The sequence below is a fragment of the Procambarus clarkii genome, chromosome 89 (genome assembly GCF_040958095.1).
Source record: "Procambarus clarkii isolate CNS0578487 chromosome 89, FALCON_Pclarkii_2.0, whole genome shotgun sequence".
Taxonomy (NCBI): Eukaryota; Metazoa; Arthropoda; class Malacostraca; order Decapoda; family Cambaridae; genus Procambarus; species Procambarus clarkii.
This window is the reverse complement of record NC_091238.1, coordinates 4596312-4611495: the sequence shown is the minus strand read 5'-3', so window position 1 is coordinate 4611495 and position 15184 is coordinate 4596312. Positions and strand designations below refer to the sequence as shown.

General features: G+C 49.0%; 1 protein-coding gene across 1 annotated transcript in view; it reads right to left on the bottom strand.

The window, feature by feature from the left end:
• Window positions 1-15184, bottom strand: part of LOC123773274 (angiotensin-converting enzyme-like protein Ace3) — a 104766-nt gene that overhangs the window by 75619 nt on the left and 13963 nt on the right. Inside the window, exon 5 of the mRNA XM_069317796.1 lies at window positions 9250-9450. Coding sequence (XP_069173897.1) covers window positions 9250-9450 — 201 coding nt within the window. The remainder of the gene's footprint in view (window positions 1-9249; window positions 9451-15184) is intronic.

Below are 15184 nucleotides of genomic sequence, written 5' to 3'. Positions count from 1 at the left end.
GTTAGATAATGTTCCAGTGGTCTGTTGTGGCTGTAACTGTGCACTGTGTTAGATAATGTTCCAGTGGTCTGTTGTGGCTGTAACTGTGCACTGTGTTAGATAATGTTCCAGTGGTCTGTTGTGGCTGTAACTGTGCACTGTGTTAGATAATGTTCCAGTGGTCTGTTGTGGCTGTAACTGTGCACTGTGTTAGATAATGTTCCAGTGGTCTGTTGTGGCTGTAACTGTGCACTGTGTTAGATAATGTTCCAGTGGTCTGTTGTGGCTGTAACTGTGCACTGTGTTAGATAATGTTCCAGTGGTCTGTTGTGGCTGTAACTGTGCACTGTGTTAGATAATGTTCCAGTGGTCTGTTGTGGCTGTAACTGTGCACTGTGTTAGATAATGTTCCAGTGGTCTGTTGTGGCTGTAACTGTGCACTGTGTTAGATAATGTTCCAGTGGTCTGTTGTGGCTGTAACTGTGCACTGTGTTAGATAATGTTCCAGTGGTCTGTTGTGGCTGTAACTGTGCACTGTGTTAGATAATGTTCCAGTGGTCTGTTGTGGCTGTAACTGTGCACTGTGTTAGATAATGTTCCAGTGGTCTGTTGTGGCTGTAACTGTGCACTGTGTTAGATAATGTTCCAGTGGTCTGTTGTGGCTGTAACTGTGCACTGTGTTAGATAATGTTCCAGTGGTCTGTTGTGGCTGTAACTGTGCACTGTGTTAGATAATGTTCCAGTGGTCTGTTGTGGCTGTAACTGTGCACTGTGTTAGATAATGTTCCAGTGGTCTGTTGTGGCTTGTAACTGTGCACTGTGTTAGATAATGTTCCAGTGGTCTGTTGTGGCTGTAACTGTGCACTGTGTTAGATAATGTTCCAGTGGTCTGTTGTGGCTGTAACTGTGCACTGTGTTAGATAATGTTCCAGTGGTCTGTTGTGGCTGTAACTGTGCACTGTGTTAGATAATGTTCCAGTGGTCTGTTGTGGCTGTAACTGTGCACTGTGTTAGATAATGTTCCAGTGGTCTGTTGTGGCTGTAACTGTGCACTGTGTTAGATAATGTTCCAGTGGTCTGTTGTGGCTGTAACTGTGCACTGTGTTAGATAATGTTCCAGTGGTCTGTTGTGGCTGTAACTGTGCACTGTGTTAGATAATGTTCCAGTGGTCTGTTGTGGCTGTAACTGTGCACTGTGTTAGATAATGTTCCAGTGGTCTGTTGTGGCTGTAACTGTGCACTGTGTTAGATAATGTTCCAGTGGTCTGTTGTGGCTGTAACTGTGCACTGTGTTAGATAATGTTCCAGTGGTCTGTTGTGGCTGTAACTGTGCACTGTGTTAGATAATGTTCCAGTGGTCTGTTGTGGCTGTAACTGTGCACTGTGTTAGATAATGTTCCAGTGGTCTGTTGTGGCTGTAACTGTGCACTGTGTTAGATAATGTTCCAGTGGTCTGTTGTGGCTGTAACTGTGCACTGTGTTAGATAATGTTCCAGTGGTCTGTTGTGGCTGTAACTGTGCACTGTGTTAGATAATGTTCCAGTGGTCTGTTGTGGCTGTAACTGTGCACTGTGTTAGATAATGTTCCAGTGGTCTGTTGTGGCTGTAACTGTGCACTGTGTTAGATAATGTTCCAGTGGTCTGTTGTGGCTGTAACTGTGCACTGTGTTAGATAATGTTCCAGTGGTCTGTTGTGGCTGTAACTGTGCACTGTGTTAGATAATGTTCCAGTGGTCTGTTGTGGCTGTAACTGTGCACTGTGTTAGATAATGTTCCAGTGGTCTGTTGTGGCTGTAACTGTGCACTGTGTTAGATAATGTTCCAGTGGTCTGTTGTGGCTGTAACTGTGCACTGTGTTAGATAATGTTCCAGTGGTCTGTTGTGGCTGTAACTGTGCACTGTGTTAGATAATGTTCCAGTGGTCTGTTGTGGCTGTAACTGTGCACTGTGTTAGATAATGTTCCAGTGGTCTGTTGTGGCTGTAACTGTGCACTGTGTTAGATAATGTTCCAGTGGTCTGTTGTGGCTGTAACTGTGCACTGTGTTAGATAATGTTCCAGTGGTCTGTTGTGGCTGTAACTGTGCACTGTGTTAGATAATGTTCCAGTGGTCTGTTGTGGCTGTAACTGTGCACTGTGTTAGATAATGTTCCAGTGGTCTGTTGTGGCTGTAACTGTGCACTGTGTTAGATAATGTTCCAGTGGTCTGTTGTGGCTGTAACTGTGCACTGTGTTAGATAATGTTCCAGTGGTCTGTTGTGGCTGTAACTGTGCACTGTGTTAGATAATGTTCCAGTGGTCTGTTGTGGCTGTAACTGTGCACTGTGTTAGATAATGTTCCAGTGGTCTGTTGTGGCTGTAACTGTGCACTGTGTTAGATAATGTTCCAGTGGTCTGTTGTGGCTGTAACTGTGCACTGTGTTAGATAATGTTCCAGTGGTCTGTTGTGGCTGTAACTGTGCACTGTGTTAGATAATGTTCCAGTGGTCTGTTGTGGCTGTAACTGTGCACTGTGTTAGATAATGTTCCAGTGGTCTGTTGTGGCTGTAACTGTGCACTGTGTTAGATAATGTTCCAGTGGTCTGTTGTGGCTGTAACTGTGCACTGTGTTAGATAATGTTCCAGTGGTCTGTTGTGGCTGTAACTGTGCACTGTGTTAGATAATGTTCCAGTGGTCTGTTGTGGCTGTAACTGTGCACTGTGTTAGATAATGTTCCAGTGGTCTGTTGTGGCTGTAACTGTGCACTGTGTTAGATAATGTTCCAGTGGTCTGTTGTGGCTGTAACTGTGCACTGTGTTAGATAATGTTCCAGTGGTCTGTTGTGGCTGTAACTGTGCACTGTGTTAGATAATGTTCCAGTGGTCTGTTGTGGCTGTAACTGTGCACTGTGTTAGATAATGTTCCAGTGGTCTGTTGTGGCTGTAACTGTGCACTGTGTTAGATAATGTTCCAGTGGTCTGTTGTGGCTGTAACTGTGCACTGTGTTAGATAATGTTCCAGTGGTCTGTTGTGGCTGTAACTGTGCACTGTGTTAGATAATGTTCCAGTGGTCTGTTGTGGCTGTAACTGTGCACTGTGTTAGATAATGTTCCAGTGGTCTGTTGTGGCTGTAACTGTGCACTGTGTTAGATAATGTTCCAGTGGTCTGTTGTGGCTGTAACTGTGCACTGTGTTAGATAATGTTCCAGTGGTCTGTTGTGGCTGTAACTGTGCACTGTGTTAGATAATGTTCCAGTGGTCTGTTGTGGCTGTAACTGTGCACTGTGTTAGATAATGTTCCAGTGGTCTGTTGTGGCTGTAACTGTGCACTGTGTTAGATAATGTTCCAGTGGTCTGTTGTGGCTGTAACTGTGCACTGTGTTAGATAATGTTCCAGTGGTCTGTTGTGGCTGTAACTGTGCACTGTGTTAGATAATGTTCCAGTGTCTGTTGTGGCTGTAACTGTGCACTGTGTTAGATAATGTTCACAGTGGTCTGTTGTGGCTGTAACTGTGCACTGTGTTAGATATGTTCCAGTGGTCTGTTGTGGCTGTAACTGTGCACTGTGTTAGATAATGTTCCAGTGGTCTGTTGTGGCTGTAACTGTGCACTGTGTTAGATAATGTTCCAGTGGTCTGTTGTGGCTGTAACTGTGGCACTGTGTTAGATAATGTTCCAGTGGTCTGTTGTGGCTGTAACTGTGCACTGTGTAGATAAGTTCCAGTGGTCTGTTGTGGCTGTAACTGTGCACTGTGTTAGATAATGTTCCAGTGGTCTGTTGTGGCTGTAACGGTGCACTGTGTTAGATAATGTTCCAGTGGTCTGTTGTGGCTGTAACTGTGCACTGTGTTAGATAATGTTCCAGTGGTCTGTTGTGGCTGTAACTGTGCACTGTGTTAGATAATGTTCCAGTGGTCTGTTGTGGCTGTAACTGTGCACTGTGTTAGATAATGTTCCAGTGGTCTGTTGTGGCTGTAACTGTGCACTGTGTTAGATAATGTTCCAGTGGTCTGTTGTGGCTGTAACTGTGCACTGTGTTAGATAATGTTCCAGTGGTCTGTTGTGGCTGTAACTGTGCACTGTGTTAGATAATGTTCCAGTGGTCTGTTGTGGCTGTAACTGTGCACTGTGTTAGATAATGTTCCAGTGGTCTGTTGTGGCTGTAACTGTGCACTGTGTTAGATAATGTTCCAGTGGTCTGTTGTGGCTGTAACTGTGCACTGTGTTAGATAATGTTCCAGTGGTCTGTTGTGGCTGTAACTGTGCACTGTGTTAGATAATGTTCCAGTGGTCTGTTGTGGCTGTAACTGTGCACTGTGTTAGATAATGTTCCAGTGGTCTGTTGTGGCTGTAACTGTGCACTGTGTTAGATAATGTTCCAGTGGTCTGTTGTGGCTGTAACTGTGCACTGTGTTAGATAATGTTCCAGTGGTCTGTTGTGGCTGTAACTGTGCACTGTGTTAGATAATGTTCCAGTGGTCTGTTGTGGCTGTAACTGTGCACTGTGTTAGATAATGTTCCAGTGGTCTGTTGTGGCTGTAACTGTGCACTGTGTTAGATAATGTTCCAGTGGTCTGTTGTGGCTGTAACTGTGCACTGTGTTAGATAATGTTCCAGTGGTCTGTTGTGGCTGTAACTGTGCACTGTGTTAGATAATGTTCCAGTGGTCTGTTGTGGCTGTAACTGTGCACTGTGTTAGATAATGTTCCAGTGGTCTGTTGTGGCTGTAACTGTGCACTGTGTTAGATAATGTTCCAGTGGTCTGTTGTGGCTGTAACTGTGCACTGTGTTAGATAATGTTCCAGTGGTCTGTTGTGGCTGTAACTGTGCACTGTGTTAGATAATGTTCCAGTGGTCTGTTGTGGCTGTAACTGTGCACTGTGTTAGATAATGTTCCAGTGGTCTGTTGTGGCTGTAACTGTGCACTGTGTTAGATAATGTTCCAGTGGTCTGTTGTGGCTGTAACTGTGCACTGTGTTAGATAATGTTCCAGTGGTCTGTTGTGGCTGTAACTGTGCACTGTGTTAGATAATGTTCCAGTGGTCTGTTGTGGCTGTAACTGTGCACTGTGTTAGATAATGTTCCAGTGGTCTGTTGTGGTTGTAACTGTGCACTGTGTTAGATAATGTTCCAGTGGTCTGTTGTGGCTGTAACTGTGCACTGTGTTAGATAATGTTCCAGTGGTCTGTTGTGGCTGTAACTGTGCACTGTGTTAGATAATGTTCCAGTGGTCTGTTGTGGCTGTAACTGTGCACTGTGTTAGATAATGTTCCAGTGGTCTGTTGTGGCTGTAACTGTGCACTGTGTTAGATAATGTTCCAGTGGTCTGTTGTGGCTGTAACTGTGCACTGTGTTAGATAATGTTCCAGTGGTCTGTTGTGGCTGTAACTGTGCACTGTGTTAGATAATGTTCCAGTGGTCTGTTGTGGCTGTAACTGTGCACTGTGTTAGATAATGTTCCAGTGGTCTGTTGTGGCTGTAACTGTGCACTGTGTTAGATAATGTTCCAGTGGTCTGTTGTGGCTGTAACTGTGCACTGTGTTAGATAATGTTCCAGTGGTCTGTTGTGGCTGTAACTGTGCACTGTGTTAGATAATGTTCCAGTGGTCTGTTGTGGCTGTAACTGTGCACTGTGTTAGATAATGTTCCAGTGGTCTGTTGTGGCTGTAACTGTGCACTGTGTTAGATAATGTTCCAGTGGTCTGTTGTGGCTGTAACTGTGCACTGTGTTAGATAATGTTCCAGTGGTCTGTTGTGGCTGTAACTGTGCACAGTGTTAGATAATGTTCCAGTGGTCTGTTGTGGCTGTAACTGTGCACTGTGTTAGATAATGTTCCAGTGGTCTGTTGTGGCTGTAACTGTGCACTGTGTTAGATAATGTTCCAGTGGTCTGTTGTGGCTGTAACTGTGCACTGTGTTAGATAATGTTCCAGTGGTCTGTTGTGGCTGTAACTGTGCACTGTGTTAGATAATGTTCCAGTGGTCTGTTGTGGCTGTAACTGTGCACTGTGTTAGATAATGTTCCAGTGGTCTGTTGTGGCTGTAACTGTGCACTGTGTTAGATAATGTTCCAGTGGTCTGTTGTGGCTGTAACTGTGCACTGTGTTAGATAATGTTCCAGTGGTCTGTTGTGGCTGTAACTGTGCACTGTGTTAGATAATGTTCCAGTGGTCTGTTGTGGCTGTAACTGTGCACTGTGTTAGATAATGTTCCAGTGGTCTGTTGTGGCTGTAACTGTGCACTGTGTTAGATAATGTTCCAGTGGTCTGTTGTGGCTGTAACTGTGCACTGTGTTAGATAATGTTCCAGTGGTCTGTTGTGGCTGTAACTGTGCACTGTGTTAGATAATGTTCCAGTGGTCTGTTGTGGCTGTAACTGTGCACTGTGTTAGATAATGTTCCAGTGATCTGTCGGGCATTTCTCCACAGTGCTGACATTTCCTCTCATCTTCCGGAACCTGTAAGCCTTTTTCCCATGCACATGGGTATCCAAGCCTGATGCGATGTAAGTGTACTTCTGTTGCTCTACTGCTCCCTTTCATCACACTAAGTGGTTCGTAGTTGGTTGAATTCTTGTACCAACCCGCAGATCCTGATGTTGCAACTGCTGTGTTGTGGTCACTGTACATCTTTTGCATTGCTCTGTTTCTAATTACTTTCTTAATCTGTGATAGACTCTGTGGTATGTAAATGTCTACATTTCTTCTCTTAGTTGCAAGTTTTGCAGCTTCGTCTGCAATGTCATTTCCTTTTATTCCCACATGACTTGGCACCCAGTTGATAATTACCCGACGGCCTTGACTACATTAATTCTGGCATTTGTCATGAAATGGATGTTGTCACATATGTGTTCTTGTTGCAAGGTTTCAATGGCAGTTCTCGAATCTGTATGTATAACATGTTGTCGGTGTTCAGCAAGAGCATGTTCCAAAGCCTTTTGAATGGCTAGCATCTCTGTTTGTAAAGTTGAACACCCATTTGAGAGTCCCCAACTAACTACAGAGTTTCCTGCTATAACAGCAGCTCCAGTTTCTTGTCCCTGCTGGTCTACTGATCCATCTGTGAAGTAGGTGAAGCTGTCAGATGCCATGTTTGGTTCTATATGCATCTGTGTAATATTACGTAGCAGATGAGGACTAGTTGGAGCCGGTCGGCCGAGCGGACAGCACGCTGGACTTGTGATCCTGTGGTCCTGGGTTCGATCCCAGGCGCCGGCGAGAAACAATGGGCAGAGTTTCTTTCACTCTATGCCCCTGTTACCTAGCAGTAAAATAGGTACCTGGGTGTTAGTCAGCTGTCACGGGCTGCTTCCTGGGGGTGGAGGCCTGGTCGAGGACCGGGCCGCGGGGACACTAAAGCCCCGAAATCATCTCAACATAACCTCAAGATAGTCTGGCTCTTTTTTTCCTTCAAGAGCCATAATCTTTTAGTCTGCTGGCAGCAATTCTCAAGGAGCTTGCATGACGAAGTCTGCATACATTTCGTCGGCACCCTCTCAGAGACTACTTGGTATATCGAACGTATTGGCTGTCAACCAATTGGCTCATGAATGGCTGTCAACCTCTCTTGTTTTCATTGTTCTTTCTGCCTTCTGACCATTGCAGGAAGCTGATATGAAGCTGCTCTTTCTTCCCCAGGACTACACCATGGTGCGTCCCCCCTGGCCTACACCATGGTGCGTCCCCCCTGGCCTACACCATGGTGCGTCCCCCCTGGCCTACACCATGGTGCGTCCCCCCTGGCCTACACCATGGTGCGTCCCCCCTGGCCTACACCATGGTGCGTCCCCCCTGGCCTACACCATGGTGCGTCCCCCCTGGCCTACACCATGGTGCGTCCCCCCTGGCCTACACCATGGTGCGTCCCCCCTGGCCTACACCATGTTGCGTCCCCCCTGGACTACACCATGGTGCGTCCCCCCTGGCCTACACCATGGTGCGTCCCCCCTGGCCTACACCATGGTGCGTCCCCCCTGGCCTACACCATGTTGCGTCCCCCCTGGACTACACCATGGTGCGTCCCCCAGGACTTTCCGATCTATTTCAACCCAAAAATTTCTTAGACAATTAAAATCAGCTTTTTGAAAATCCGACACCTGCGGCCCAGCAGGTTATCTTGAGGTTATCTTGAGATGATTTCGGGGCTTTAGTGTCCCCGCGGTCCGGTCCTCGACCAGGCCTCCACCCCCAGGAAGCAGCCCGTGACAGCTGACTAACTCCCAGGTACCTATTTACTGCTAGGTAACAGGGGCATTCAGGGTGAAAGAAACTTTGCCCATTTGTTTCTGCCTCGTGCGGGAATCGAACCCGCGCCACAGAATTACGAGTCCTGCGCGCTATCCACCAGGCTACGAGGCCCCACTGGCCCCAGGTGCCAGAGTTTTATCCTACAAATCTATTCTTGGAAGAATGCCACATATGATCGGGATTCTTCCCTTGCTCCTAATTAGTTCTATGGCTGTCTTAAACCTCTGTATCAGCGCCTCACTCTTAACTCATCCAACATTATTTCCACCTGAACTGATATAAATAATGGGTTTATTCCCATTTCCAGTCATAATATCATTCATGTTGTTTATTACCAATTACAGCTCCCTGATAACAAACCCTTAACCTGTTCCCCCCTTATCTCTGGCACAAAAAGTTCTATCTAAATACCTCACCTGGGTTTCTCCCACAACCAAAATTCGTTTAGGTACTTCCTTTACTCTGTGAGCAGAGGTAGTGTTGGAGGTACACATGTGCCGTGTAGAAGCCTCCACACCTGGACACAGTAGTGTTGGTGGAGGTGCACATGTACCGTGTAGAAGGCTCCACACCTGGACACAGTAGTGTTGGTGGAGGTACACATGTACCGTGTAGAAGGCTCCACACCTGGACACAGTAGTGTTGGTGGAGGTGCACATGTGCCGTGTAGAAGCCTCCACACCTGGAAACAGTAGTGTTGGTGGAGGTGCACATGTGCCGTGTAGAAGCCTCCACACCTGGGCACAGTAGTGTTGGTGGAGGTGCACATGTGCCGTGTAGAAGCCTTCACACCTGGACACAGTAGTGTTGGAGGTACACATGTGCCGTGTAGAAGCCTCCACACCTGGACACAGTAGTGTTGGTGGAGGTGCACATGTACCGTGTAGAAGCCTCCACACCTGGACACAGTAGTGTTGGTGGAGGTGCACATGTGCCGTGTAGAAGCCTCCACACCTGGAAACAGTAGTGTTGGTGGAGGTGCACATGTGCCGTGTAGAAGCCTCCACACCTGGACACAGGTACACATGTAGCATCAACAAACTCACCCACCAGATGTGCTGGGATAGGAGCCGTGGGGTCGACGAGGCTGCGACCGTATTGCTTGACCAGGGCCTGGCGTACATGAGCGTGCACCAAGGTGTACACATCAGCCACCTGGCTGTACACTCTCTCAACCACTGCCCAAACGTTCACGTCTCTGCCTAGTTCCAGCTCCTCCCGCCAGGCGACACCCATATCCGCGTACCCTGTAGGTTTATACACGGATAATTGTTGGACTATAATAATAATAATAATAATAATAATATCACTTTCTTGGTCTATCTGTTGTAAGGTAGTGCTGCCAGTTTGGTAGGTGTAACGTGGATTTTTAGACCCCACCTGCAAGGTCTTGCATTTATCGACATTAAAAAGCATTAGCCAGTCATCTGACCATTTCTAGAGTCCATGTTGATCTCTTTGTAAAGTCTCAATATCACCTTCCCACTTTACCACAGAGCTCAGTGTCATCAGTAAATTTGATGATGTTTATAATATTCTCATCCGTGTCATTGATGTACGTGACAAGAAGGGTTGGCCCCAAGGTGAGCCCTTGTGGCACCCCCCTTCCTACTTACAATATTTCCCCAGTCAGATCCATTCCTATTTAGCACGACCCTTCGTTTTCTAAGTTTTAACCATTGTTTTATCTATTCCAGTATTCTCCCATTGTGCTAGTGTACCCATGTGCCTCTTATTTCCTTGCTAGTCTCTTATGTGGTACCTTGTCAAGGTACCTCGTAGCCCCCTCGGAGCTCCTCGTAGCTCTTCGCAGCTCCTCGTAGCACCTCGGAGCACCTCGTAGCCCCCTCCGAGCTCCTCGTAGCCCCCTCCGAGCTCCTCGTATTCCCTCGGAGCTCCTCCAGCGTAGCCCCACTCGGATCTCCTCGTAGCCACTCCGAGCTCCTCGTAGCCCCTCAAAGCTCCTCGTAGCCCCCCTCGGAGCTCTTCGTAGCCCCTAGGAGTTCCTCGTAGCTCCTTGGAGCTTCTCGTAGCCCCTCGGAGCTACGGCAAAATTCGAAATTAATGGTATGTTTACCATACCATTAATTTCGTGAGTATAGTTTATTTTTTATTTTTTCATATTTTCAATTCATTTTTTAACTGTTTTTCTTATATTTCAGTGATGGGAACATCAGATCACTTGATGTTCCCAATTTTCTGATGGGAACATCAGACCATTTGGGAAGGCATCGGACGGAGGAGTGGGGAATGGTGGGGATGACGAGGGGACGGAAGGGAGTTTTTTTTTCTTTTGCAGGGATATTCCTGCGCGGGCCCTAAGCCTCTGGCTGGCCCACTGGGCGGGCCCTAAGCCTCTGGCTGGCCCACTGGGCGGGCCCTAAGCCTCTGGCTGGCCCACTGGGCGGGCCCTAGGCCTCTGGTTGGCCCACTGGGCGGGCCCTAGGCCTCTGGCTGGCCCACTGGGTGGGCCCTAGGCCTCTGGCTGGCCCACTGGGCGGGCCCTAGGCCTCTGGCTGGCCCACTGGGCGGGCCCTAGGCCTCTGGCTGGCCCACTGGGCGGGCCCTAGGCCTCTGGCTGGCCCACTGGGCGGGCCCTAGGCCTCTGGCTGGCCCACTGGGCGAGCCCTAGGCCTCTGGCTGGCCCACTGGGCGGGCCCTAGGCCTCTGGCTGGCCCACTGGGCGGGCCCTAGGCCTCTGGCTGGCCCACTGGGCGGGCCCTAGGCCTCTGGCTGGCCCACTGGGCGGGCCCTAGGCCTCTGGCTGGCCCACTGGGCGGGCCCTAGGCCTCTGGCTGGCCCACTGGGCGGGCCCTAGGCCTCTGGCTGGCCCATTGGGCGGGCCCTAGGCCTCTGGCTGGCCCACTGGGCGGGCCCTAGGCCTCTGGCTGGCCCACTGGGCGGGCCCTAGGCCTCTGGCTGGCCCACTGGGCGGGCCCTAGGCCTCTGGCTGGCCCACTGGGCGGGCCCTAGGCCTCTGGCTGGCCCACTGGGCGGGCCCTAGGCCTCTGGCTGGCCCACTGGGCGGGCCCTAGGCCTCTGGCTGGCCCACTGGGCGGGCCCTAAGCCTCTGGCTGGCCCACTGGGCGGGCCCTAGGCCTCTGGCTGGCCCACTGGGCGGGCCCTAGGCCTCTGGCTGGCCCACTGGGCGGGCCCTAAGCCTCTGGCTGGCCCACTGGGCGGGCCCTAGGCCTCTGGCTGGCCCACTAAGTGTTGCTTGTTTCTGTTTTACTTGGGCGGAGTATGAGTGTTTATGACTCGTATGGTCGCTTCAGTAAGATTTTGTCCCACGTGTTTAACAACTTCTTCTTCTCTGCTGAATCTAAGTTGAAATCTTAATGGGTTTGTAACTGTGCACTGTGTTAGATAATGTTCCAGTGATCTGTCGGGCATTTCTCCACAGTGTTGACATTTCCTCTCATCTTCCGGAACCTGTAAGCCTATTTCCCATGCACATGGGTATCCAAGCCTGATGCGATGTAAGTGTACTTCTGTTGCTCTACTGTTCCCTTTCATCACACTAAGTGGTTCGTAGTTGGTTGAATTCTTGTACCAACCCGCAGATCCTGATGTTGCAACTGCTGTGTTGTGGTCACTGTACATCTTTTGCATTGCTCAGTTTCTAATTACTTTCTTAATCTGTGATAGACTCTGTGGTATGTAAATGTCTACATTTCTTCTCTTAGTTGCAAGTTTTGCAGCTTCGTCTGCAATGTCATTTCCTATTATTCCCACATGAAAGTGAGAGATGGTGGGGAGGACGAGGGAACAAGGGAGGGGATAATGGTGGGGAAGGACGAGGGGATGCGGAAGTTTGAGATGGTGGGGACGAGGGGACGTGGGAGTTTGGGATGGTGGGGACGAGGGGACGTGGGAGTTTGGGATGGTGGGGACGAGGGGACGTGGGAGTTTGGGATGGTGGGGACGAGGGGACGTGGGAGTTTGGGATGGTGGGGACGAGGGGACGTGGGAGTTTGGGATGGTGGGGATGAGGGGACGTGGGAGTTTGGGATGGTGGGGACGAGGGGACGTGGCAGTTTGGGATGGTGGGGACGAGGGGACGTGGCAGTTTGGGATGGTGGGGACGAGGGGACGTGGGAGTTTGGGATGGGGGGGACGAGGGGACGGGGGAGTTTGGGATGGTGGGGACGAGGGGACGTGGGAGTTTGGGATGGGGGGGACGAGGGGACGGGGGAGTTTGGGATGGGGGGGACGAGGGGACGTGGGAGTTTGGGATGGTGGGGACGAGGGGACGTGGGAGTTTGGGATGGTGGGGACGAGGGGACGTGGGAGTTTGGGATGGTGGGGACGAGGGGACGTGGGAGTTTGGGATGGTGGGGACGAGGGGACGTGGGAGTTTGGGATGGTGGGGACGAGGGGATGGGGGAATGGAGAATGGTGGGGAGGACAAACAGATAGGGGAGTGAGGCATGGTGGGAAGGAAGAGGGGATGGTGGAGTGGGAAATGGTTGGCAGGCCGAGGGGACGGGTGAGGGGGGGGGGATAGTGGAGGAGGACTGGGGGACAGGGAAGGTTGCTGAGCCACAGCAACGCGTGGCCGGGTACAGCTAGTTATAAATAACCTGCTCCCCGCACAGAACAAACAGATTATAACCTCGTTTGTATAATTCATTGTGTCTGGGGACAGGCAGCCAGAGTATATACATACACGTTAGGCTTATATCGAGGATCCCCGCCCTCCCCTCAAATAACTAACTTCTTTTCTTTAAAGTCAAAGGTTCGCATTATTTTTCCTAGGGTTTGGTCAGCCTTTCTTTACTGCTGCTCCAATCTGTTGTGCAAGTTTCAGTGAGTGGTGGACTCCCGCCAAACACACACCGAAACTACGACGTTGTTACAACGTTCAAACAAGTTTCTAACACTTCCTAACTAGTTATAACAACCAATATAGCAAGTTGTGACAACGTTCTAATACGTCATAAACACGTTAAGCCAAGACGTGACAACTTTATTACAAGTTGTAACAAGGGGAAAACAGAGACAGTTTCGGTTTGTGTTTCCCGGGCTTTGACTCCAAGGTCCTTTTCTTCATCAGTCTGCTGCAGGGAAGTGTTAACACGTCATAATTTGGTAGTTGTGACGCGTGTGCGTGTGTTCTCACCTAGATGTGCTTGCTGGGTCGAGCTAGGCTCCTAGCCCCGCCTTCCGACGTTCTGACATTAATGCTATGACTCATTTTTATCATATTTACATTTACAGTTCTGACTCGCATTAGCTTCAACTACTACTGCATCTAAGCTGTTCAATTTATTGACACATCTAACACTGAAAAAAGCTTTCCTGATGCTCTATGACTCATCTGCTTCTCTAGTTTCCATCTATGACTCCTCATTCTGCTGTTCCTAATGTGTACAACTCTGCTTTGTCTACTTTGTAAATGTCCCTCAGAATCTCATATGTTGCTATCATGTCCCCACTATCCCTTCTTTCCTCCAGCGTTGTAAGATCCAGTGCTCTAAATCTTTCCTCATAGCTCGATCCCCTCGTCTCCGGAACGAGTCTCACTGCGTATCTTTGTACCTCTTCTAGTTCCTTGTCCTTTCTCATGTAAGGGCTCCATGCTGGGGCTGCATATTCAAGAGTGGGTCTCACCTTCGTTGTATATAGTGACCGGAAAGCTCCATTGACCAAGTTTCTGAAGGATTCACGGACGTTGGCCGGTATGCCATATGCAGCTGTTGTTATTCTGCTAATGAGCCTCAGTGGTTTTTCAAGTTTAGCCTCAATGGCTAAGTTGGAAAACCTTGACCCTGTACATGACACCACGTGAGCCAAGGAGTCAACAAGAACCACACAGTGGAAAGTAAAAAATGATGGATGCTGTCCTCCAAATAGCAAATTCCCAGACCATGAAAGAAAATACTAGGAGGATAATAGACAAGGAGAGAAGGGTAATCATCCTGGGACAGCCTGAGATGACGACAATACTCAACAAGGCGGACCGGATGCAACTGGAGAGGAAATCAGTAGTAGGGTTCCTGAGAGGCCAAAGCCTTCCAGAGGCAGAGATTAGCTCCAAAGGCAATAGAAATGTGAGTGTGTGAGTGTGTGTGTGTGTGTGTGTGTGTGTGTGTGTGTACTCACCCAGTTGTGTTTGCGGGGGTTGAGCTCTGGCTCTTTGGTCCCGCCTCTCAACCGTCAATCAACAGGTGTACAGATTCATGAGCCTATCGGGCTCTGTCATATCTACATTTGAAACTGTGTATGGAGTCAGCCTCCACCACATCACCCTGTACTCACCTAGTTGTGTCTGCAGGATCGAGCATTGACTCTTGGATCCCGCCTTTCGAGCATCGGTTGTTTACAGCAATGACTCCTGTCCTATTTCCCTATCATACCTGGTTTTAAAATTATGAATAGTATTTGCTTCCACAACCTGTTCCTGAAGTGCATTCCATTTCCCCACTACTCTCACGCTAAAAGAAAACTTCCTAACATCTCTGTGACTCATCTGAGTTTCAAGCTTCCATCCATGTCCTCTCGTTCTGTTACTATTCCGTGTGAACATTTCGTCTATGTCCACTCTGTCAATTCCTCTGAGTATCTTATACGTTCCTATCATGTCCCCCCTCTCCCTTCTTCTTTCTAGTGTCGTAAGGCACAATTCCCTCAGGCGCTCTTCATACCCCATCCCTCGTAGCTCTGGGACGAGTCTCGTTGCAAACCTCTGAACCTTTTCCAGTTTCATTATATGTTTCTTCAGATGGGGACTCCATGATGAGGCGGCATACTCTAAGACTGGCCTTACGTAGGCAGTGTAAAGCGCCCTAAATGCCTCCTTACTTAGGTTTCTGAATGATGTTCTAACTTTTGCCAGTGTAGAGTACGCTGCTGTCGTTATCCTATTAATATGTGCCTCAGGAGATAGATTAGGTGTTACGTCCACCCCCAGGTCTCTTTCACGCGTCGTTACAGGTAGGCTGTTCCCCTTCATTGTGTACTGTCCCTTTGGTCTCCTAT